Source organism: Pristiophorus japonicus, chromosome 7 (genome assembly GCF_044704955.1).
Source record: "Pristiophorus japonicus isolate sPriJap1 chromosome 7, sPriJap1.hap1, whole genome shotgun sequence".
Taxonomy (NCBI): domain Eukaryota; kingdom Metazoa; phylum Chordata; class Chondrichthyes; family Pristiophoridae; genus Pristiophorus; species Pristiophorus japonicus.
This window is the reverse complement of record NC_091983.1, coordinates 95,753,846-95,777,760: the sequence shown is the minus strand read 5'-3', so window position 1 is coordinate 95,777,760 and position 23,915 is coordinate 95,753,846. Positions and strand designations below refer to the sequence as shown.

General features: G+C 43.2%; 1 protein-coding gene across 4 annotated transcripts in view; it reads left to right on the top strand.

The window, feature by feature from the left end:
- trim54 (tripartite motif containing 54) overlaps positions 1–21,506 on the top strand; it is a 110,279-nt gene extending 88,773 nt beyond the window's left edge. Inside the window, exons 8-11 of one of the 4 annotated variants that reach the window (XM_070885151.1) lie at positions 1,775–1,861; positions 1,934–2,008; positions 3,838–16,998; positions 20,395–21,506. In XM_070885151.1, the coding sequence (XP_070741252.1) occupies positions 1,775–1,861; positions 1,934–2,007 (161 nt within the window). In that variant the 3' untranslated portion in view covers position 2,008; positions 3,838–16,998; positions 20,395–21,506. The remainder of the gene's footprint in view (positions 1–1,774; positions 1,862–1,933; positions 2,009–3,837; positions 16,999–20,394) is intronic. The other 3 variants (XM_070885150.1, XM_070885152.1, XM_070885153.1) reach the window with 3 other exon arrangements.
- Positions 21,507–23,915: the final 2,409 nt, after the last annotated feature.

Below are 23,915 nucleotides of genomic sequence, written 5' to 3'. Positions count from 1 at the left end.
CATTGTTCCACAGCCCTTGCAAAATGTATCCTTTGAATCGGCATGAATGGAAACGATGATCACCCCCGCAGCGCCAACAAGCTGTTCATGGCCTTGCATTCATCACCCTTGATGGTGGACTCTGAGACATCTGCGGACGTGTAGCTGCAGGTATGTGTGACCTGCCCTGTCCGTTATGATTCGGAAACAACATCACTTTGTTCACAATACTTGTAGCAGCACTTGTATGCTGAGAGATTTGCTTAGTATTGTCACTGGTGGCAATGAACTCCTGGGCTATCGCTATGGCCTTACTCAAGGTTGGGTTCTCTACAGTCAAAAGTTTGCGAAGTATGGTTTTGTGGCCAATGCCAAGTACGAAAAAGCCTCTGAGCATGTGCTCCAAATGTCCTTCAAATTCACAATATCCTGCAAGGCGTCTTAGCTCGGCGACATAGCTCGCCACTTCCTGCCCTTCAGATCTTTTGTAGTGTAGAACCGGTACCTCGCCATCAGAACGCTTTCCTTCGGGTTCAAATGCTCGCGGACCAGTGTGCACAAATCATCGTACGATTTCTTCGTGGGTTTCGCTGGAGTGAGCAGGTTCTTCATGAGGCCATACGTTGGTGCCCCACAGACGGTGAGGAGGATCGCTCTATGTTTGGCAGCACTCCCTTCCCCTTCTAGCTCGTTGGCCATGAAGTATTGGTCGAGTCGCTCCACAAAAGTTTTCCAATCATCTCCCTCTGAGAATTTCTCCAGGATGCCCACTGTTCTCCGCATCTTTGGGTTCGCTATCTGTATCTCGTCGCCAGTTGTTATGTATGGAGAAAGAGCCAGACTGAACACTGTGAGCTCAAAGTGATGTGTGACCTTTGTCTTTTATTGCAGGTCTCCAGAGTGCCTCTCCAACCTGTGCAGCACTCTTAAATACCTGTGCTCCCAAGGGATTATGAGATCCCTTGGGACTCCAGGGAATGAGCTATACAGAGTATATATAATTCCAAATACATAACAGCTCTCTACCCAAATATGTATCCCATGGCCTTATGTATAAACCCCCAAATTCTGTTGACCTTTTTATGGCTTTATCTATTTACACTTTCAGGGAATTATGTATTTGAACCCATTGATCTTTCTGTTCATCCACACCCTTTAGTGCCTTTCCATTATGTGCATATTCCCACTCCTTGTTTTTCTCAAAAAATATCTTACCTCACAGTTATCTACATTAAATTGCATCTTCTACCTGTATGCCCACTTTGATAACCTGTCTCTTCCTGAAGTATTTTAAATCCTCCTCCCTGTTTGCCAAACCTCCTACTTTTATGTCATCAGCAGATTTTGAGACCATGTTCCCTAATCTTCATTAGCTCTTTGAGACATCCTGAGGTCGTGAAAGGCACTACGTAAATACAAGTCTTCCTTTTTTCTTTCTCTATCCAGGTCCAAATGCCTTTATGCTGAGAACAAAAGTGGACCCAGCATTGTCTGCTGTGCTGTACAACTTCCAACACTTCTCCAGTCCAAGCAACACCAATTAGCCTAACACTGGCCTCGAAATTTGGTCACATAACACCAGTTTTTCAAGCTCTAAATAGTCTCTAATATGATGTCCGAAATAATCATTAAGCCCTTGCATATGTAAATAAAGGGCTGGCTGCTACCAACTGCTCCCCCCACCGTTTGCAACTGCTACCTTCTTTCCAATCATCTGATCAGTAAGTTGATGTTAAGGATATGTATACATTAGGTCGGAGGTTCCTAATTATTTCTCCTTACTTTTATTGTACAGATTGCCAGGGGGAAGAAGAGGAAGAGGTGGAAGAAGAAGAGATAGAGGAAGGCAGAGTGGTTGAAGAGGAAGGAGAAATAACTGATGGTGAGCAATCAAAACTAGAAGCAGTTGAGCCTTCATCTTCATCATCATTATCTTCATCTCATTTCCCATCAGACCTCAGGCTACAGGGTGCACGAGAAATCAGAGCATCAAATGAAAGTCAGTCTTCATCAGCTGATGCAAAATGAGGTACTTGATCAAGTTTTCAACCAATTCTGGCTGTAATCGTCCATGGAATATATGTAAAATTCTAACATCAAATGATAAGTTAGCTGAATAGGAATTTTGTTTGTTCAGCTTTCTGAAATAGAAAGAACAATAGGTAAATTTTATTTCAAACCACTAAATTTGGCTTTTGCTGATGCTAAAAGCCTGCAAGAAAAGAAGAATGCTGCAACTATGGGCCTTGGAGATCGACCTCCAATATATTGAAGCCCACTGATGTGCAACTTTAGTTGGATTTTTAAATATCTCAATCCTTGACAATATTGTCCAGGCAGACAAATCTGCAATGGCTCATTGCAACCAATCTACTGCATATAACAAGGCTTCGAGTGTACTGTTAGGTTGATATTTCATCACTGAATACATGAGCAATGCACAAGGGCCTATTTTCTTGGTGGAAGAACATAATGCAACAATTTTGAAATGAAACATAGAAAATAGGTGCAGGAGTCGGCCATTCGGCCCTTCGAGCCTGCACTGCCATTCAATGAATTAATGGCTGAACATGCAACTTCAGTACCCCATTCTTGCTTTCTCACCATATCCCTTGATCCCCCTCGTAGTAAGGACTACATCTAACTCCTTTCTGAATATATTTAGTGAATTGGCCTCAACAACTTTCTGTGGTAGAGAATTCCACAGGTTCACCACTCTCTGGGTGAAGAAGTTTCTCCTCATCTCGGTCCTAAATGGCTTACCCCTTATCCTTAGACTGTGACCCCTGGTTCTGGACTTCCCAACATTGGGAACATTCTTCCTGCATCTAACCTGTCTAAACCCGTCAGAATTTTAAACGTTTCTATGAGATCCCCTCTCATTCTTCTGAACTCCAGTGAATACAAGCCCAGTTGATCCAGTCTTTCTTGATATGTAAGACCCGCCATCCCGGGAATCAGTCTGGTGAACCTTCGCTGCACTCCCTCAATAGCAAGAATGTCCTTCCTCAGGTTAGGAGACCAAAACTGTACACAATACTCCAGGTGTGGCCTCCTCTACCTGGTTATGTGTGAAGGTTGTAATTCCTACAAATCATTAATTGACTATTAAATTAAAATATCCAGCCAGAGGTTATTTTCCATTATTCAATCATCACATATAAATATGCATGGGAACTAATTTTGATCAGCACAAATGAATATGTGTTGCTCACAGTAACAGAGCAAACTGGAGTCCAGGAGGAGACCGACCATGATGACCACGTTTAGCCCAGCCAAAATTATTTATTCTTGTCAAACAATTTTGCCAACATCATAGTGCTGTTTTTACAATGTCTGCATCCTCACAACGCCCAAATAAAGGGCTAAACTACATCAAACACCAAAGTATTGCCAAGAATGAGTGATCATCAGGCTTGCAAAAACAAAAACAAAAATTGGAGTTCAATGTCCAGAGATTGAAAAGACATCATTGAGGTACTACACCATCGACCAAGGTCTAACTTGGTCAAAGGACAAGAATGTAAAGATTGGCAAAATCATTCCAGGAGACGGAGTATTTACCCTGCAATCCCAGATCTCTGGTAAGATTATATTGCAGTTTATCCTTTCATGCAATCTTTTAGCATAGTAAAAGTAGTGGAAACAAACTATGCATAAACATAGTATCAATAAACACAGCATGTCAGTAAAAATCTGTGAGGTTTCTAATTTACAAACACAAAATCCTTTGTACAAAGCATTTAATCTGCTTTTTTAACTCTCTTCCAAATGCTATCTGTAACTATCTCTAGTTCCAGTGTATGTATATTTTTTTTAGTAATATAGCTTACATATTGTCTCTTTTTGTCTTCACAGGTGAGTTGTCACTTGTTGGCAACCCCACTGCATTCTACTAGAGAAGGTGTAACATTTCAATGGGCAGTGATCAGCACCGAGTGCAAGGAGACCACTGATGAGGAGGAGTCATTGCTGCGGTCACTGAACAGTATTCTCATATAAGCAAAGCCCATAGTCTGCTGCCGTATGACAGGAGGGCTTGTCCTCAGTTGCCAGGTCCTCCCACAGGGTTTTCCTCGTATTACCACAAATACTCGGCAAACCCTGTACACGATTGTGTGTAGAATGACTTTCATTTTATTAGGCCTGTTTCATCTAAAATTAAAGAAATAATATTGCAGAGTATGATAGTTTGTCACTACAATCTTCCAATAAACAGAAGTGAAGTGATCTTGGCAATGGTACATATAATATGTACCTGCACTTGTCTTGCTGCATCTTGTATATTTCACTTTGCAGCCTCAGCCCTTCAGCATGTCCCTCGTTAACTTGGCAAACTCAGTTTTTGGACACAGACCTCAAGTTCCACCCACAGAGCTTAAGGACAATCTGCGCCGCTCCAAAATGAAAGTTTATTCCGGCGAAACTTGACACTTTTTTTTGCCGCAGTTGGCCACTAAAAAATCGGACGTACTTCTGCAACTGCGCCAAAAATCGGCAATGTGGAAAATTGGCCCCTAATTTATTCCTTTGCTAGCAATCTCCCTTATACCAGTCATGTAACTGCATTGGTGATTTTAACTAATATTTTAATAATAGTACAAGTGCCCGAGTCTATCATTAGTGTAGATAACCGCAGACTCAGAACAGAACCTAACAGACCCCTTCCAGCCACTGCTCCAGAGTTTATTCATTTATCATAGTCTTCTGCTTCCTATTTACCTTTCCACCATTTTTCATTGTTCATAGGTTTATATGTAACCTTCAGGGCTGCTGACCGAGGGCCATGTAGCTCTTTGTTGGCCGGCGCGGACACAATGGACTGAAATGGCCTCCACCTGCACTGGAGATTTCTATGTCAAGCCAATTGCCAATCCAACTAACTAATTTTCCATTAATCCCATTTTGTTTTCTCCACTCTCGAAGACACTGACTGATGCTGGGTTACAGTTCCACAGATGGCCATTATTTGTGTATGAATCTGGACTGAGAGTGTAGTTACTTGATTATGAAGGAAATTGCAGCTGATCCTGACTCCAACTTGGAGTAGGGGCCCCCAGCTAGTGATCAGGAGCGAGAACCGTGGCTGATTATTTTTCTACCCTTACCTCAGTGGTGTTCAGGCCAACTGTGCCACCAGTATTGGAGACTAACTAACTTAGCACAAACTGGAAATTGAAGCTGGAATCTTTATGGTTTCCAACTAAACTGGGTGATGTCTCTATCTTTATTAACAAATCATAGGGTGTCACTATAAACAGCAATAAAGCCATCCATGGTCCAGGCTATCCTACCATTCAAATGAGAGTGTATGCAGAACAGGAGGGCAATGTGCCCATTTGTTTGGCTTCATAATCCTGTAAAATTTGTTTATTCCTGAAGTTGAATTCCTTCCTCCAACACTGGGGATATGATTGCATCCTTTTCTGGATGCTGTCAGTAATAGAATCCACAATTCACTATAGATCCCAGGATCAGACCCAGATAACCACTATCTGTTTTCAGTCAGTCTACCTGCAAATAACAGCAGGAAAAACTTCTGATTAGACCACGAGGAATTGTGATTCTTGTTAATTTAAAAAACATTGTTACCTTGGTTCCAGAAGTTGACAGTAGAGTTTTGGTCACAGTAGTGGTGCAAAACTAGTGCCTGTGGATGGATGTTGTCATTCTCTTTTTAAAGGAGTAGCAGAACAATGCTTAGAGACTCAAATTGTGGAAGATTTGATTATTGTGAATGATTCATAGCTGAACTCATGAAGCCATAGTTGTTTTACCACTTCCAATTCAGGCTTCAGTTCACCAATTATCTCTAGTGGGTAATAGAGTGGGGTAAATCTCTAATTTAAAGAAACACAAATCATGCTTTTTATTAAGACAGTAAGAAATAAAACAGGGAATAGGGCACAGACACATCAGAAGGGCAAGAAAATTACTCTGGAGTATATTTGCATCTGGTCACTAATATGAGTTATCATTTTCTTGTTTTATACTCTTCAATTTTTTTTACTAACGATTCAAGAAAAATAATGGGCCAGAATTTGCTGGAGCAGGGCATTGTGGTGTACCCAGTTAGTTAGACTTTTTCCTGCACCAGCCAGCTCACAAAACCTTTGCCCCGTAAGTTGCTGGAAGTGTGAACTGGTAACAGGGTATCTGGGACCATAGTGAATGATTGGATCAACAGGGCATCTCCTTCACCATTAGATATAAGAATTGAGAAATAAACAGAGGAAGAACTGAGAAGAACGACGAATTAGAATTAAATCAGGTACAGAAAGAAAAGTAGAGAGGGTAAGAATAATTGGATTAAGAGAGGAACAGAAAAAAGAGACAGAAAGGAAAAGTAACCTTTTTTTTAAGAAATTGACATTTTATAAAATCTTCAACAATGCACCACCTGAAAATGAGACTCCACTTTTTAAATTGTTCACTTTCTGGTCGGCGGTCATTAACAATTAACAATTATCGCAGCAATAAAAGGGTACTTCATAGAATCATAGAAATTTACAGCACAGAAGGAGGACATTCAGCCCATTGTGTCCGACTGGCTGACAAAGATATCCAGCCGAATCCTACTTTCCAGCTCTTGCTCTGTAGCCTTGTAGGTTACGACACTTCAAGTACTTTTTAAATGCTATGAGGGTTTCTGCTTCTACCATCCTTTCAGATAGTGAGTTCCAGACCCCCACCACCCTCTGGGTGAAAAGAATTCTCTTCAAATCCCCTCTAAACCTTCTACCAATTACTTTAAATCTATGCCCCTTGATTATTGACCCCTCTGCTAAGGGAAACAAGTCTTTCCTATCCAGTCTATCAAGGCCCCTCATAATTTTATACACCTCAATCTGGATCAGTACCTATGGATTGGAGGGTAGCTAATGTAACACCACTTTTTAAAAAAGGAGGGAGAGAAAACATGGAATTATAGACCAGTTAGCCTGACATCGGTGGTGGGGAAAATGTTGGAATCAATTATTAAAGATGTAATAGCAGCGCATTTGGAAAGCAGTGACAGGATCAGTCCAAGTCAGCATGGATTTATGAAAAGGATATCATGCTTGACAAATCTTCTAGAATTTTTTGAGGATGTAACTAGTAGAGTTACCAGTGGATGTGGTGTATTAGGACTTTCAAAAGGCTTTTGACAAGGTCCCACACAAGAGAATAGTGTGCAAAATTAAAGCACATGGTTTTGGGGGTAATATATTGATGTGGATAGAAAACTGGTTGGCAGACAGGAAGCAAAGAGTCGGAATAAACGGATCCTTTTCAGAATGGCAGGCAGTGACTAGTGGGGTACCACAAGGTTCAGTGCTGGGACCCCAGCTATTTACAATATACATCAATGATTTAGAAGAAGGAATTGAATGTAATATCTCCAAGTTTGCAGATGACACTAAGCTGGGTGGCAGTGTGAGCTATGAGGAGGATGCTGAGGCTGCAGGGTGACTTGGACAGGTTAGGTGAGTGAGCAAATGCATGGAAGATGCAGTAAAATGTAGATAAATGTGAGGTTATCCACTTTGATGGCAAGAACAGGAAGGCGGAATATTATGAATGGTGACAGATTAGGAAAAGGGGAGGTGCAACGAGACCTGGGTGTCATGGTACATCAGTCATTGAAAGTTGGCATGCAGGTACAGCAGGTGGTGAAGAAGACAAATGGCATGTTGGCCTTCATAGCTAGGGGATTTTGAATATAGGAGCAGGGAGGTCTTGCTGCAGTGGCACAGGGCCTTGGTGAGGCCACACCTTGAATATTGTGCACAGTTTTGGTCATCTAATCTGAGGAAGGAAATTCTTACTATTGAGAGAGTGCAGCGAAGGTTCACCAGACTGATTCCCAGGATGGCAGTACTGACATATGAAGAAAGACTGGATTGACTAAGCTTATATTCACTGGAATTTTGAAGAATGAGAGGGGATCTCACAGAAACATATAAAATTCTGACCGGATTGGACAGGTTAGATGCAGGAAGAATGTTCTCGATGTTGGGGAAGTCCAGAACCAGGGGTCACAGTCTAAGGATAAGGGGTAAGCCATTTAGGACCGAGATGAGGAGAAACTTCTTCACTCAGAGAGTTGTGAATCTGTGGAATTCTCTACCACAGAAAGTTGTTGAGGCCAGTTCCTTAGATATATTCAAAAGGGAGTTAGATGTGGCCCTTATGGCTAAAGGGATCAAGGGGTATGGAGAGAAAGCAAGAATGGAGTACTAAAGTTGCATGATCAGCCACGATCATATTGAATGGTGGTGCAGGCTCGAAGGGCCGAATGGCCTACTCCTGCACCTATTTTCTATGTTTCTCCCCTCAGCCTCCTCTATTCCAAAGAAAACAATCCCAACCTATTCAATCTTCCCTCATACCTAAAATTCTCCAGTTGCAGTCCTTGTAAATCTCCTCTGCACCCTCTCTAGTGCAATCACATATTTCCTATAATATGGTGACCAGAACTGCATGCAGTACTCGAGCTGTGGCCTAACTAGTGTTTTATACAGTTCAAGCATAACCTCCCTGCTCTTATATTCTATGCCTCGGCTAATAAAGCAAGTATCCCATATGCCGCCTTAACCACCTTATCTACCTGTTTTGCTACCTTGATGGATCTATGGACATGCACTCCAAGGTCCCTCTGTTCCTCTACACTTCTCGGTATCCGACCATTCATTGTATATTCCCTTGCCTTGTTAGCCCTCCCCACACTTTTCCGGATTAAATTCCATTTGCCACTGTTCTGCCCACCTGACTAGTCCATTGATATCTTCCTGCAGTCTATAGCTTTCTTCTTCATTATCAACCACACGGACAATTTTTGTATCATCTACAAACTTCTTAATCATACTCCCTACATTCAAGTCCAAATCATTGATTATATACCACAAAAAGAAAGAGACATAGTACTGAGCCCTGCCGAACCCCACTGGAAACAGCCTCCCAGTCACAAAAACACCCATCGACCATTACCCTTTGCTTTGTGCCTCTGAGCCAATTTTGGATCCAACTTGCCACTTTGCCCTGGATTCCATGGGCTTTTACTTTCATGACCAGTCTGCCATGTAGGATCTTATCAAAAGCCTTGCTAAAATCCATATACACTACATCAAACACATTACCCTCATCAACCCTCCTTGCTTACCTCCTCAAAAAATTAAATCAAGTTAGTCAGACACGACCTTTCTAAAAGAAGATTTATCCTGTCCCTCAGAATTTTTTCCATTAATTTCCTCACCATGGAGATTAGGCTGACTGGCCTGTAATTACTCAGTCTATCCCTTTCTCCCTTTATAAACAAAGGTACAACATTAGCAGTCCTCCAGTCCTCTGGCACCATACCTGCAGCCAGAGAGGATTGGAAAAAGGTCAGAGCCTCTGCTATTTCCTCTTATGCTCCCAGGCCTGGGGATTTATCCACTTTCGAAGATGCTAAAAACCCCTTAATACTTCCTCCCCCTCTCTATTTCATCTAATATTTCACATTCCTCCTCCATGATTGCAATGTCTGTGTCACCCCTATTTTTTGTGAAAACAAATGCAAAGTATTCATTAAGAACCCTACCCACGTCTTTCGCCTCTACACACAGATTAATTTTATGGTGTTTAATAAGCCCTGTCCTTTTTTTAGTTATTCTCTTCCTTTTAGTGTATTTATAAAACATCTTTGGGTTTTCCTTGATTTTATTCGGCAATATTTTTTCATGCTCACTCTTGCTTTCCTACTTTTCTTTTTAATTTCTCCCCTGCACTTTTTATACTCCTCTCGGGTTTCTGCAGTATTGAGCCCTGGAGATCTGTCATAAGCTTCCCTTGTTTTCTTTATCCTACCCTGTATGCCCCTTGACATCCAAGATGCTCCAGATTTTTTAGTCCCACCCTTTTTCTTTAAGGGAACATACTTGCTTTGAACCCTCCGGATTTCCTCCTTGAATGCCTCCCACTGCTCTGACACTGATTTACCTTCAAGTAGCTGTTTCCAGTCCACTTTGGCTAAATTACATCTCAGCTTAGTAAAATTGTTTTTTCTCCAATTGAGAACTTTTATTCCTGGTCTATCATTGTCATTTTCCATAACTACCCTAAATCTAACTGAATTATAATCACTAGCACCAAATGCTTTCCCATTGATCCTCCTTCCGCCTGCCCAGCTTCATTCCCCAAGTCCAAAACCATCCCCTCTTGTTGGGCTTGCTACGTACCGGCGAAAAAAGTTCTCCTGAATGCATGTTAAGAATTCTGCTCCCTCGATACCTTTCACACTAATTCTATCCCAGTTAATATTAGGGTAGTTGAATTCCCCAACTATCACTGCTCTATTGTTTTTGCACTTCTCAGAAATTTGCCTACATATTTGCTCTTCTATTTCCATCAGACTGTTTGGGGGTCTATATAATACATTCCCAGCACTTCAACCCATATGGCCTCATTTGATGATTCTTCTAACATATCATCCCTCCTCACAGCTGTAATTGTTTCTGTTGTGTATCTGTATCTGTATCCCATCATCCATTGGGAGCACTGTATTTAAGCCGGACCCTAAGGCCTGTTCCTCACTCTGGAGTGTCTTAATAAAGATTGAGGTCACTGTTACTTTAACCTCCCTGTGTGCAGTCTCATCTGTGTTAGGAACACAATAACTGACGACGAGTATACGAATCCAATGCAAAGATGCAGCAAACTGTGGGCATCCTGGAGAAGTTCTTGGAGGGTGAGGACTGGGAAACCTATGTCGAACGGCTAGACCAGTACTTTGTAGCCAATAAGCTGGATGGAGAAGGAAGCGCTGCAAAAAGGAGAGCAGTCCTCCTCACGGTCTGCGGGGCACTGACCTACAGCCTCATGAAGAATCTTCTGGCTCCGGTGAAACCCACAGATATGAGGAGCTGTGTACTCTGATTCGGGAGCATCCTAACCCAAGGGAGAGCATGCTGATGGCGAGGTATCGGTTCTACACGCGCCAGCGATCTGAAGGTCAGGAAGTGGCGAGCTACGTCGCCGAGCTCAGGTGACTTGCAGGACAATGTGAGTTTGATGGCTACCTGGAGCAGATGCCCAGAGACTTTTTTGTACTGGGCATTGGCCACGAGACCATCCTATGAAAACTTTTGACTGTAGAGACACCGACCCTCAGTAAGGCCATTGCAATAGCACAGGCGTTTATGTCCACCAGTGATAACACCAAACAAATCTCTCAGCATACAAGTGCTAGCAATGTTCATAAATTAACTGGAACTGTGTTTTACGAGCAGAAATGTATAGGGCAGAAACCATGAGTCTGCAACTGCCAGCAGGCCTCAGTTGACCCAGATGACTGAGTCCCCAACAAAGGATGAATGCAAGGCAATTCCCACCTTGTTGGCGTTGTGGAGGCTTCCATTCAGCCTATTCATGCCGCTTCTAAGGGTATGTTTGCAAGAGCTGTGGAATAATGGGGCACCTCCAACAAGCTCTGCAAAACCTGCTAACCACCACGTGGCAGAGGAAGATCGGTCCATGGTGGATCAAAGCAATTTCGAGCCTCAGAGAGAGGAGGCAGATGCTGAAGTACACGGGGTGCACACATTTTTGACAAATGTCCACCTATAATGCTAAATGTAAAATTGAATGGCTTATCCGTAGCCATGGAACTGGACACTGGCGCTAGCCAATCCATCATGAGTAAAAAGATGTTTGAGAGACTGTGGTGCAACAAGGGACTCAGACCAGCCCTAAGCCCCATCCACACGAAACTGAGAACGTTCACCAAAGAGCTTATCACTGTCCTGGACAGCGCCATGGTCAAGGTCATCTACGAGGGCACGGTGCATGAACTGCCACTATGGATTGTCCCGGGCGATGGCCCCACACTGCTTGGAAGGAGCTGGCTGGGCAAAATCCGCTGGAACTGGGATGACATCCAAGCACTGTCACATGTCGATGAGGTCTCATGTACCCAGGTTCTTAACAAATTTCCTTCCCTTTTTGAGCCAGGCATTGGAAACTTTTCCGGGGCGAAGGTGCGGATCCACTAGGTCCCAGAGGAACGACCCATTCACCACAAGGCATGAACGGTACCTCACATGATGAGGGAGGGAGTGGAAATCGAGCTGGACAGGCAACAACGCAAGGGCATCATCTCCCCAGTGGAATTCACCGATTGTTCCAGTACTCAAAAGTGATAGCATGGGCAGGATTTGCGGTGATTATAAAGTAACCATTAATCGTTTCTTGCTTCAGGACCAATACCCACTACCTAAGGCAGACGACCTATTTGCGACGCTGGCAGGACGCAAGACGTTCACCAAGCTCGACCTGACTTCGGCCTACATGATGCAGGAGCTGGAGGAGTCTTCAAAGGGCCTCACATGCATCAACATGTTCAAGGGACTGTTCATCTACAACAGATGCCTGTTTGGAATTCGGTCGGCTGCAGCGATCTTCCAGAGAAACATGGAGAGCCTACTCAAGACGGTACCATGCACGGTAGTTTTTCAGGACGACATATTGGTCACAGGTCGGGACACTGTCGAGCGCCTACAAAACCTGGAGGAGGTCCTCCAGCGACTGGATCGCGTAGGACTGCGGCTGAAGAGGTCAAAATGCGTCTTCATGGCAACAGAAGTGGAGTTTTTGGGGAGAAAGATAGCGGCGGACGGCATTCGGCCCACAGATGCCAAGACAGAGGCTATCAGGAACGCGCCCAGGCCACAGAACGTCACGGAGCTGCAGTTGTTTCTGGGACTCCTGAACTATTTTGGTAACTTCCTACCGGGGTTGAGCACACTCTTAGAGCTCCTACATGTGTTGTTTCGTAAAGGTGAGAACTGGCTATGGGGGAAAAAAACAAGTAATTGCTTTTGAGAAAGCCAGAAACAAGCTGCTTGTATTGTATAACCCATGTAAAAGACTTGTGCTAGCCTGTGATGTGTCGTCGTACGGAGTCGGGTGTGTATTACAACAAGCTAACATTGCATTGCAGGGAAGTTGCAACCTGTCGCCTATGCCTCCAGGAGCTTGTCTAAGGCCGAGAGGGCCGACAGCATGATTGAGAAAGAAGCATTAGCGTGTGTGTTTGGGGTAAAGAAAATGCATCAGTACCTGTTTGGCCTCAAATTTGGGCTGGAAACCGATCACAAGCCCCTCATATCCCTGTTCGCTGAAAACAAGGGGATAAATACTAATGCCTCAGCCCACATACAAAGGTGGGCACTCGCGCTATCAACGTATAACTATACCATCTGCCACAGGCCAGGCACCGAGAACTGTGCAGATGCTCTCAGTAGGCTACCATTGCCCACCACGGGGGTGGAAATGGTGCAGCCTGCAAACTTGTTAATGGTGGCGCAGCCCACAGACTTGTTGATGGTCATGGAAGCGTTTGAAAATGATAAATCGTCTGTCACAGCCCGCCAGATTAGGACTTGGACCAGCCAAGATCCTCTGCTGTCCCTAGTAAAAACCTGTAAACTGAATGGGAGCTGGGCCAGCATCCCCGTTGAAATGCAAGAGCTAATCAAGCCGTTCCAGCGGCGAAAGGAAGAGCTGTCCATTCAGGCAGAGACTGCCTGTTTTGGAGTAACCGCGTAGTGCTACCCAGAAAGGACAGGGAGACGTCCATCTCGGATCCCCACAGCACACACCTGGATATAGTAATGATGAAAGCGATAGCCAGATCCCACGTGTGGTGGCCCGGTATCAACTCTGACTTGGAGTCCTGTGTACGGCAATGCAGCGTGTGTGCTCAGTTAAGCAATGCACCCAGAGAGGCACCACTAAGTTTGTGGTCCTGGCCCTCCAGACCATGGTCGAGGATCCATGTCGACTATGCGGGCCCGTTTCTCGGTAAAATGTTCCTGGTGGTGGTGAATGCTTTTTCAAAATGGATTGAATGTGACATAATGTCAGGAAGCACCGCCACCATTGAAAGCCTGAGGGCCATGTTTGCCACCCACAGCCTGCTTGACATACTGGTCAGTGACAATGGGCCATGTGTCACCAATGCCGAATTTAAAGAATTCATGACCTGCAATGGGATCAAACATTTCACCTCGGCCCCGTTTAAACCAGCCTCCAATGGGCAGGCAGAGCGGGCAGTACAAACAATCAAAAAGAGCCTTAAATGAGTCAAAGAAGGCTCACTCCAAACCCGCCTGTCCTGAGTACTGCTCAGCTACCGCAAGAGACACCAATCGCTCACAGGGGTGCCCCCGGCTGAGCTACTCATGAAAAGGACACTTAAAACCAGACTCTCACTGGTTCACCCCAACCTGCATGATCAGGTAGAGAGCAGGCGGCAGCAACAAAATGTAAACGATGGTCGCGCCACTGTGTCATGGGAAATTGATCTGAATGACCCTGTGTATTGCTAAACTATAGACATGGTCCCAAGTGGATCGCAGGCACGGTGATAGCTAAAGAAGGGAGTAGGGTGTTTGTAGTCAAACTAGACAATGGACAAATTTGCAGAAAGCACCTGGACCAAATGAGGCTGCGGTTCACAGACTGCCCTGAACAACCCACAGCAGACGCCACCTTTTTCGAGCCCACAACACACACCCAAAGGATCAACAACACCACCCCGGACCAGGAAATTGAACCCATTATGTCCAACAGCCCAGCAAGGCCAAGCTCACCTAGCAGCCCTGCAGGGCCAACAACACGCCAGCCCAGCGAGGGCACAGACAACACACCAGAACAGACATTTGTACCGAGGCGGTTCCACCAGGGAAAGAAAGGCTCCCGACCGCCTCACCTTGTAAATAGTTTTCATTTTGACTTTGTGGGGGGGAGTGATGTTTATCTGTAAAGCATGCACTCCCATGTTCTGCCACCAGGGAGCGCATCCCCCGAAGTCCCAAGGGATCCCAGCATCCCTTGGGAGCACTGTATATAAGCCGGCCCCCTAGAGTCTGTTCCTCACTCTGGAGTGTCTTAATAAAGACTGAGGTCACTGTTGCTTTAACCTCCCTGTGTGCAGTCTCATCTGTGTTAGGAACACAATTGTTTCTTTAATCAATACTGCGACCCCCACCCTCCTTTTTTGCCCCCCTCTCTATCCCCTCTGAAAACTCTGAGACCAGGAATGTTGACCCGCCATTCCTGCCCATTTAGCCATGTCTCAGTAATAGCTACAATATCAAACTCCCACATGTCTAGCTGTGCCCACAGCTCATCTGCCTTATTCCCTATACTCTTTGCATTGAAATATATACCATTTAGCACTGCCAAACTCTCTTGTTATCTATTTTCTAGCCTTTGGTTCCTTCCACTGTCTTCCAAACTCATTTACTAATTTTCTGCCTTCCATTTCCAGCTTTGCTTCTCTCTCTTCTGCATCTACTCTCAGGTTCCCATCCCCCTGCCAAGCTAGTTTAAACTCTCCCTAACAGCACTAACAACTCCCCCCCCCCCCTCCCCCCCCCAGCACCCCGATATTGGTACCGGCCGTGTTGAGGTGCAACCCGTCCGGCTTGTACAGGTCCCATCTCCCCCAGAAATGGTCCCAATGCCTCAGGAATCTAAAGCCCTCCCTCCTGCACCAACTTTCCAGCCATTCATGCATCTGCTCTATCCTCCTATTTTTGTATTCACTAGCACGTGGCACCGGGAGTAATCCAGAGATTGCTACCTTTGAGGTCCTGCTTTTTAATCTCTCTCCTAGCTCCCTAAAATCTACCTGCAGGACCTCATCCCTCTTTCTACCTATATCATTGGACCACGACATCTGGCTGTTCACCCTCCCCCTTAGAATTTCCTGTAGCCATTCAGTGACATCCTTGACCCTGGCACCAGGGAGGCATAATAACATGCTGAATCACGTCTTTGGCTGCAGAAACGTGTGACTGTTTCCCTAACTCTTGAATCCCCTGCCACTATTGTTCTTCCACTTTTCTTCCCCCCCCCCCCCCCCTTCGGCCCTGTGTAGCTGAACCTGGCTGCACTCTGTAGAGGAACCATCGCCCTCACCAGTATCTAGAATTGAAAACTGATTAGCGAGCGAGATGCACAGATGCTCTCGGGGCCTCCTGGCCCTCCTTGCTTGTGATGGTTACTCATTTCCATTCCCTCTCACACTCTTAAGCTGCAGGCTGACCACTTCCTGAAACGTGCTATCCACGAATCTCTCAGCTTCTTGGATGCACTGCAGTGACACCAGCTTCCACTCAATCTCTGAAACCCGGACCTCGAGCTGCTCTAGAAACTTCCTGCACACGTGGTCATCCAGGACTACCCACATGGCACACTGTGTGCATTTCACGAGACTGAGCTGTCCTGCCGTGCTTCTATTTATTAGATTATTAATTAAAGTTTTTGGGATAACCCTCTGCCCTAACTTAGAGAGAAGAACCTGCTGTCCTGTGATGTCACTCCTTGATTTTTTTGTTTTTTTGCTCTCACTGCTCTCGGGCCTCCACTGCTCCTTATACCGACGCTGCTCTCCTACTTTTGTTATTAACTTTTCATGGTGAGTTTAATGGGCAATTAATGTGCAAATGCAGCAACTTCATAAAACTCAGGGAAGGTTAAGGGCGTTGTATCGCTTTCGCAAAGCTAACAGCAGAGCAGCGCAAATCATCCGGCACCTTGTGGCGATTCATAATTCGCAGAGTATCCCTTCCTCACCACAAGTTTCTAAACGATTTGTACATTCACGCCTTAACTCTGGTCCAATATGCTACATTTGTAAAAGCAGCTTATAAATACGTACTTTGGTATATCTTAGCTATATGCATACATATTTTCCACTCTTGAGTTAGGTTTCATAAACTACTAGCACTACTCATTGATGTGTAGATTCTCTGTATTTCCTGTATGAAGAAAAGCATATACCTAGTGGTACAACATCCTGGTATGAAATCTATCATGGCATGTTTTATGTAAAACATTTAATCTTGTATCTTTTTTATGCTAACCTATCAGTATCATCATCATCATCATCATCGGCAGTCCCTCAGAATCGAGGAAGACTTGCTTCCACTCCTGAAGTGAGTTCTTTGGTGGCTGAACAGTCTACTACGAGAGCCACAGACTCTGTCACAGGTGGGACAGATAGTCGTTGAGGGTACGGGAGGATGGGATTGGTGTGCCGCATGCTCTTTCCGCTGTCTGCTCTTGATTTCTGCAAGCTCTCGCCATTGAGACCCGAGGTGCTCAGCACCCTCCTGGATACACTTCCTCCACTTAGGGCGGTCTTTAGCCAGAGACTCCCAGGTGTCAGTGGGGATGTCACACTTTATCAGGGAGGCTTTGTAACGTTTCCACTGCCCACCTTTGGCTCGTTTGCCGTGAAGGAGCTCCAAGTAGAGCACTTGCTTTGGGAGCCTCGTGTCTGGCATGCAAACTATGTGGCCCGCCCAGCAGAGCTGATTGAGTGTGGTCAGTTGTTGAGGATGTTAGCCTCGACAAAGACACTGATGTTGGTGCATTTGTCCTCCCAGGGGATTTGTAGGATCTTGCGGAGACATTGTTGGTGATATTTTTCCAGCGACGTGAGGTGTCTACTGTACATAGTCCATGTCTCTGAGCCATACAGGAGGGTGGGTATTACTACAGCCCTGTAGACCATAAGCTTTGTGGCAGCTTTGAAGGCCTGGTCTTCAAACACACCTTTTTTCGGCGGCCGAAGGCTGCACTGTCGCACTGGAGGCAGTGTTGGATCTCGTCATTGATGCCTGCTCTTGTTGATAGGAGACTCCCGAGATAAGGGAAGTGGTCCACGGTGTCCAGGGCCATGCCATGGCTCTTGATCGCTGGGGGCAGTGCTGTGCAGCGAGGACAGGTTGGTGGGGAGGACCTTTGTCTTACGGATGTTTAGCGTAAGGCCCATGCTTTAGTATGCCTCAGTAAATACATCGACTATGTCCTGGAGTTCAGCCTTTGTATGTGCGCAGATGCAGGTGTCGTCCGCGTACTGTAGCTCGATGACAGAGGTTGGGGTGGTCTTGGACCTGGCCCAGAGACGGCGCAGGTTGAACAAGTTCCCACTGGTTTTGTAGTTTAGTTACCTATCAGTAACCTCATTGTTATCTAAAGCAATCTGTGATGTACAATTGAATGTTTAAGATAGAATTAGTGTGAGAGAGAAACAGGCAGAGCCCAAGTATGTTGGAAATTGGCCTGTGTGTTAAGTATGGACTGATTCTTGATAGGCCAATATTTGGTTCAGCATTATGATACTAAATAGCTTGCACGCTGAATTTGCTTTATTATGTTTACATTTTAGTTACTGGTACCAGTGAGGGATGATTATTTAGACCAGTTCTGCTTTTGCTGGTCTTAAGGATGCAGTCGAAAGTAGATTGAGATAAAGCAGATGGTAACTCTAACATACAGTTTATTGTGTTAGTCCCAGAGCAAGCACCATGTGGATTGTCATACTTGGAAAATCTCATGCTTTTCTGTTTTTATTCTTTAGTTCTTGTGTTGTATAATCCACAGCCACCATGGCTGTTGGTTGGCGATTTATTGTAAAATACTTTAGTTAATTGTGTTAACAATAATCAGCAAACCACAAGATTTACTGCACTGTCAGGTATGTTGTCACCTCAGTTGTCAACTTCTGTAACTGTAACTGGTTTCAGCCTGAGTAATATTGTCACAACAATTTATGGCATTTTACTTGATTCTAATATGTTCTCTTGAGAACCCAGTTTTCAAGCTAAGAAATCGTGATAAATCCTTAATTACAACTGAAAATAGGTGTTATCCAATGAAAATAAAAAGAAAACATTTTCTTTGTATTTTTCAACATTAATTTTTTTGTAATTATGTGTCTGTCTGCCTAAATTGAGGGATCACCTATGCTTGCAATGAGATTAAGCATCAAACAATATCAGATCAACCATTACATGGGCCATTTGTGGCAAAGTATCACTTTACCTTGCCATCATTTCAACCCTGAAGTGAACCAAACTGGCCCTTCCCTTTCCCACACTCCCTTGGATGAGATTCAGAAAGTAACATTAATTCCTTTATCGCCACTCTTATACTAGACCAGCATTTATGAGCTTGCATCCAACACTTAACTATTAAATGGCTCCCTTCTCCTGTAGCAGAACAATATACCTATGATATAAAAGTGGCTTATAATATTTTTGATCATTTTGTCCTCTTTTTTTGCCAATGCTAATACCTCTTAATTGTTCTTTGGCATGAAGTTCAAGGCTATCCAGCCACTGGACTTCTCCTTGGTCACCATGAGTGAAATGCTGATAAGAGGCACACTTCTGCCAGGTGGACTCGGTCCCTACCCCCACCTTTGAGAGGAAATGTCCTGCTACTGTGAGATTGATTCCACATCCATTGGCATGTCTGAGAAACTGACCACACATGGCCATTAATAGACCATAATTCTTAATTTATCTCATTTCTGTTGCTGGATCTTGCTGTTGATAAAATGGCTACATAACTGTATCCACATTTCAGTGTAATTTATTGACTGTGCAGTGCTTTTGATGGTTCGAGAATCTGATAAGGCAGTCCATAAATGCAGGTCTTCATTCCTCCTTCACTCCCTTCCTCTCCTTTCCTTCCAAAGCTGAAGTTAGAATGTTAAACATGGATCTCCATTTTGGCAGTCCAGTCTTTTAGCTACCTGCTCTTTCATTCTTCATTGCTCATTCATGATCTATCCTTTTTCTGGTCCAAGTTGATGATCAGCAGTTAACTGTCAGACACACACACACTTTTAGAGGCTGTGTATTTCAATGAATTGTGCAGAAGAGGAATGTTGCTGCTCACACACACTGCATCTTCATTTTGGTTGGTTGAAGCTTTATGGATATATAACTTGTACCTGGACAAGGTGTTTATTATGCCACGTAAACTTGCAAAGTCTGAGTCCAACAGCTATGATTGGCCCTCTGCTTATATTGTACTCATTGTGTTTTGTTCAAAAGCCACAGACCCTTTTCAAATCAGTTTGAATCAGTAGCATCTTGACCACAAACCTAATGCTTTATCTGATCTTAATTTATATTGCAGACCTATTTTAAAATAGTAATGTAGCTGCTTCATGCAAACAGTAAAGTAGGAAAATATATCTCATGTTAATATTCAAATAACATCTTTCTCTTGTCATTCAATAAAGAACTAGCTTTTCAGGTGATTTATTTTTCATTTTATAATCCTCAATAGAATATAAGACCAATTATTTTAACCGTGTTTAATTACCAATAGTTTTATGTGTTCTCATTATTTTTCAATGGGACATTCATTAAAAACCTCTAGTTACATTACAGTGAGTTTTTTTATAAAGATCTTAATGCACAGATTTATTATTTTATTACTTGATAAAGTTGTAGCATGCCCCTAGTTATGATCTATCAAAATGTCTCCTTAAATTATTTTTTATCAAGGGAAAGATTCCAGCATGCCACTGGGCTTGTAGCCACAAGTACAGATGATAGATATGTAATATTCTATTCTTTCCCACAGGTTAATACTGAAGTCACATGAAGAAAAGGAGGACAGACTCATGAAGTCGTCTACTGATTTGTGTTGGGAATAAGTTTCCCAAATGATTTTATTGTTTAGGTACTGAATGAAGACTGACATTTATACAAGGTTGCAGTATGGTCACTTTTTTGCTTTTTCTTGTTCAATCATAGCTGTGTGAAGAAATTAACACAGTATTGTAATTTCTCAATTTGACCAAATATTTTATATGTTTTCAGTGGTGTAATTAAATGTTAGTTTAAACACTGCTGTAAACACTAGGATAATGTTGACTTAACACTATTGCAATATTAGATCTTCTTTTTAAAAAAAGATTCTGTCCTGATGCATTGTTTAGAAGAACTCTTCTGTGGTTATTGTGATATTTTTGCATAGTTTAGAATTTTCAGAGTTGTATTAATAGCTGACTGCTGCTATTTCCCCATTATTATAATTGGTTTAATTAGTTTATTATAATCATAATTTTATTAGAGATATGACATGCGCAAATTAAAGTACAAAGTGTACAGTGAGTTAATTGAGTTCTATCCCATTTTTGTCAAGCATCAAATATTCCACTGATGATGCATTGACTATGGTTCCAAAACTACGTAGCAAGATAGAAAGATGGAGATAGAGAGATAAAAGTTCACTGGAGAGAACGGTTCAGCTGATAGATGGATTTTTGAGTTGGATAAAAGAAAGAAAAAGATGCATTATTGCTCCTCTGGTGTTGCCTTTATGCTGTTCAATGAATGTTTCTGGAATGAGGACGGAGTACAGTGAAAGCTATATTTCTAGTTGACATCATTAAATTGGTTCTTCAGTGAAATGATTTTAAATTAAGGAACCATCATTAAACATACCCCGAACCACTGGCAAAGCAATAATTGAAATCTTGCATAGCAATCTGCACCTCGAGTGAACAGCAGCTTCAACACCGTCTGGATCACTGATTAAAGCTGTTTAGGTGAGTGCACATCATGTAGTTCAGTGTTTGTCACTTTATTCATCATCAACCTGCAAATGAAGTCAGTTTTGATTTTACTGTTTGCTTCATAAATGTTAAAATGAATCTATTCTCATAATTAAACAATGTTGATTTCTGCAAATGTTGTTTTACCAAAAAATACTTGACTCATGTGATATTTCATTTTCAAATATTATACAAGTTTTAGTGAATTTATTTTGGAATGAAATCCACAGAAGCAAGAGGGGAATAAAATGTCGATAGTTTGGTGATTAAAAAATCTGGAACCCTATTGTATAAATAGACCTAGGGGCCGATATTCATCAAGGCCTCCACCCGCCTATGTGCTGCCCAGATGGCTGCCGAGGTACCAGACGGTATTTTGGGCGGGACATTCATCGCCGAGGTCCCTCGAAGGTCGGCGGGTAGCAAATGGACAACGAACGGCAGTAGGCGGGGGGTCTCATTCTCGGCGGCAGAGGCACTTGCCACGCAAGTGCCACCGAGGATAGAGTCGGGCCCACGGAGGGTCGAAGACCTGGAAAAAAAATTCAGCAGTAAAAAAATTTTAAAAACTATTGGATGATCTTCAGGGGACCCCATGCAGGTAAGTCGTTTGGAAATTAAAAAAAAATATTCACTAACCTTTTTTTGAGGTTCTTCATACTCCCTGTCGGGGACAGACCAGCCTCCTCGCAGCGGTCCATCCCCGTTCTGGCGCCGACCCCTGCCAGCAGGAATCTGGGAGCTCGGTGGGCGGGAGGTCAGTTGCACCACTCGGTCTTCCGCTGACGTCAGCGGGTGGTTCCCTGTGGTTTCCCCTCCCGCCCGCTCCGGGCCACCTCGAAAGTGGCACTGGGCGGATCAAGAAGAGCAATGTCGGCAGCAGCGGGCGGTGAGTTGATGAATTTCGGCCCTAAAGTTTTATTCACACTATTATTAATCAATTATTAAATGCCGTTTTGAAATAATTGGACTCAAATTCATAATTTGCATTAAAGGCAACTTGTATACTAAAATATATCTGAATGTTTAGTTTCAATAATATAGGTTGGCATTCGAAAGACTACTTTATGTATGATGCTGATGGCAATGTCCAACATATTCTGCAGCTCTTTAACAGATACTTTCTATATGAACAGAATATCTCATCAGTTTATATGGAGTTCAAATAATGTGCTATTTTCTTTCACCATTTTCGTCAGATTTTATATAATCAGTTAACAACCTCATTCATAATTCTGAAGTGGAAAATAAAAGCAAAGTGCTGGAAGTAAACAACACATCAATAAGTAACAGTGCGAAAGATAAGTTCACAGGGTCAGCTGTAGCTTAAATTCAATGCTGTTCTAATATTGTATCATTTGTAACATTTACACTTAAAGTCACAAATCATATCCACAGCGTTAAAAGATGCAAGTTGGCAATAAAATCTTTGCATCTTAGAGTGTGCTGAACAGCAATAAATTATCACTCAGGTTGTTTCATCCATATATTTTCTCTGTCATAATAAGTGACCTTGGAAGAATTGAGTTTTTGGTCTACAAGAGGCAGACATTAAAATACTCATCAGAGAAAGGTATTGAGGTTTAGGAGTTATGAAGAGAGAATTGAGATATTTGGGCGTTTTTTCCACTAGAGCTACATGATGCCCATCGGTGACATCATCAGAAAACACATCAGGTTCCACGCTGATAACACCCAGCTCTACCTCACCATTACCTCTCTTGATCCCTCCATTGTCTCGATATTGTCAGACTACTTGACCGACATCCAGCAGAAATTTCCTCCAACTAAATATTGGGAAGACCAAAGCCATTGTTTTCGGTCCCCGCCACAAATTCTGCTCCCTAGCCACTGACCTAATCCTTTGAGGATGTAACGAACAGGGTAGATAAAGGGGAACCAGTGGATGTGGTGTATTTGGACTTCCAGAAGGTATTTCACAAGGTGACACATAAAAGGTTACTGCACAAGATAAAAGCTCACGGGGTTGGGAGTAATATATTTGCATGGATAGAGGATTGGCTAACTAAGAAAACAGAGAGTTGGGATAAATGGTTCATTCTCTGGTTGGCAATCAGAAACTAGAGTGGTGCCGCAGGGATCAGTGCTGGGACCCCAACTATTTACAATCTATATTAACGACTTGGAAGAAGGGACTGAGTGTAATGTAGCCAAGTTTGCTGATGATACAAAGATGGGAGGAAAAGCAATGTTTGAGGAAGAGACAAAAAATCTGCAAAAGGATATAGACAGACTAAGTGAGTGGGCAAAAATTTGGCAGATAGAGTATAATGTCGGAAAGTGTGAGGTCATGCACTTTGGCAGAAAAAAATCAAAGAGCAAGTTATTATTTAAATGGAGAAAGATTGCAAAGTGCCTGAGGGTACTTGTGCATGAAACACAAAAGGATAGTATGCAGGTACAGCAAGTGATCAGGAAGGCCAATGGTATCTTGGCCTTTATTGCAAAGAGGATGGAGTATAAAAGCAAGGAAGTCTTGCTACAGCTATATAAGGTATTGGTGAGGCCACACCTGGAATACTGC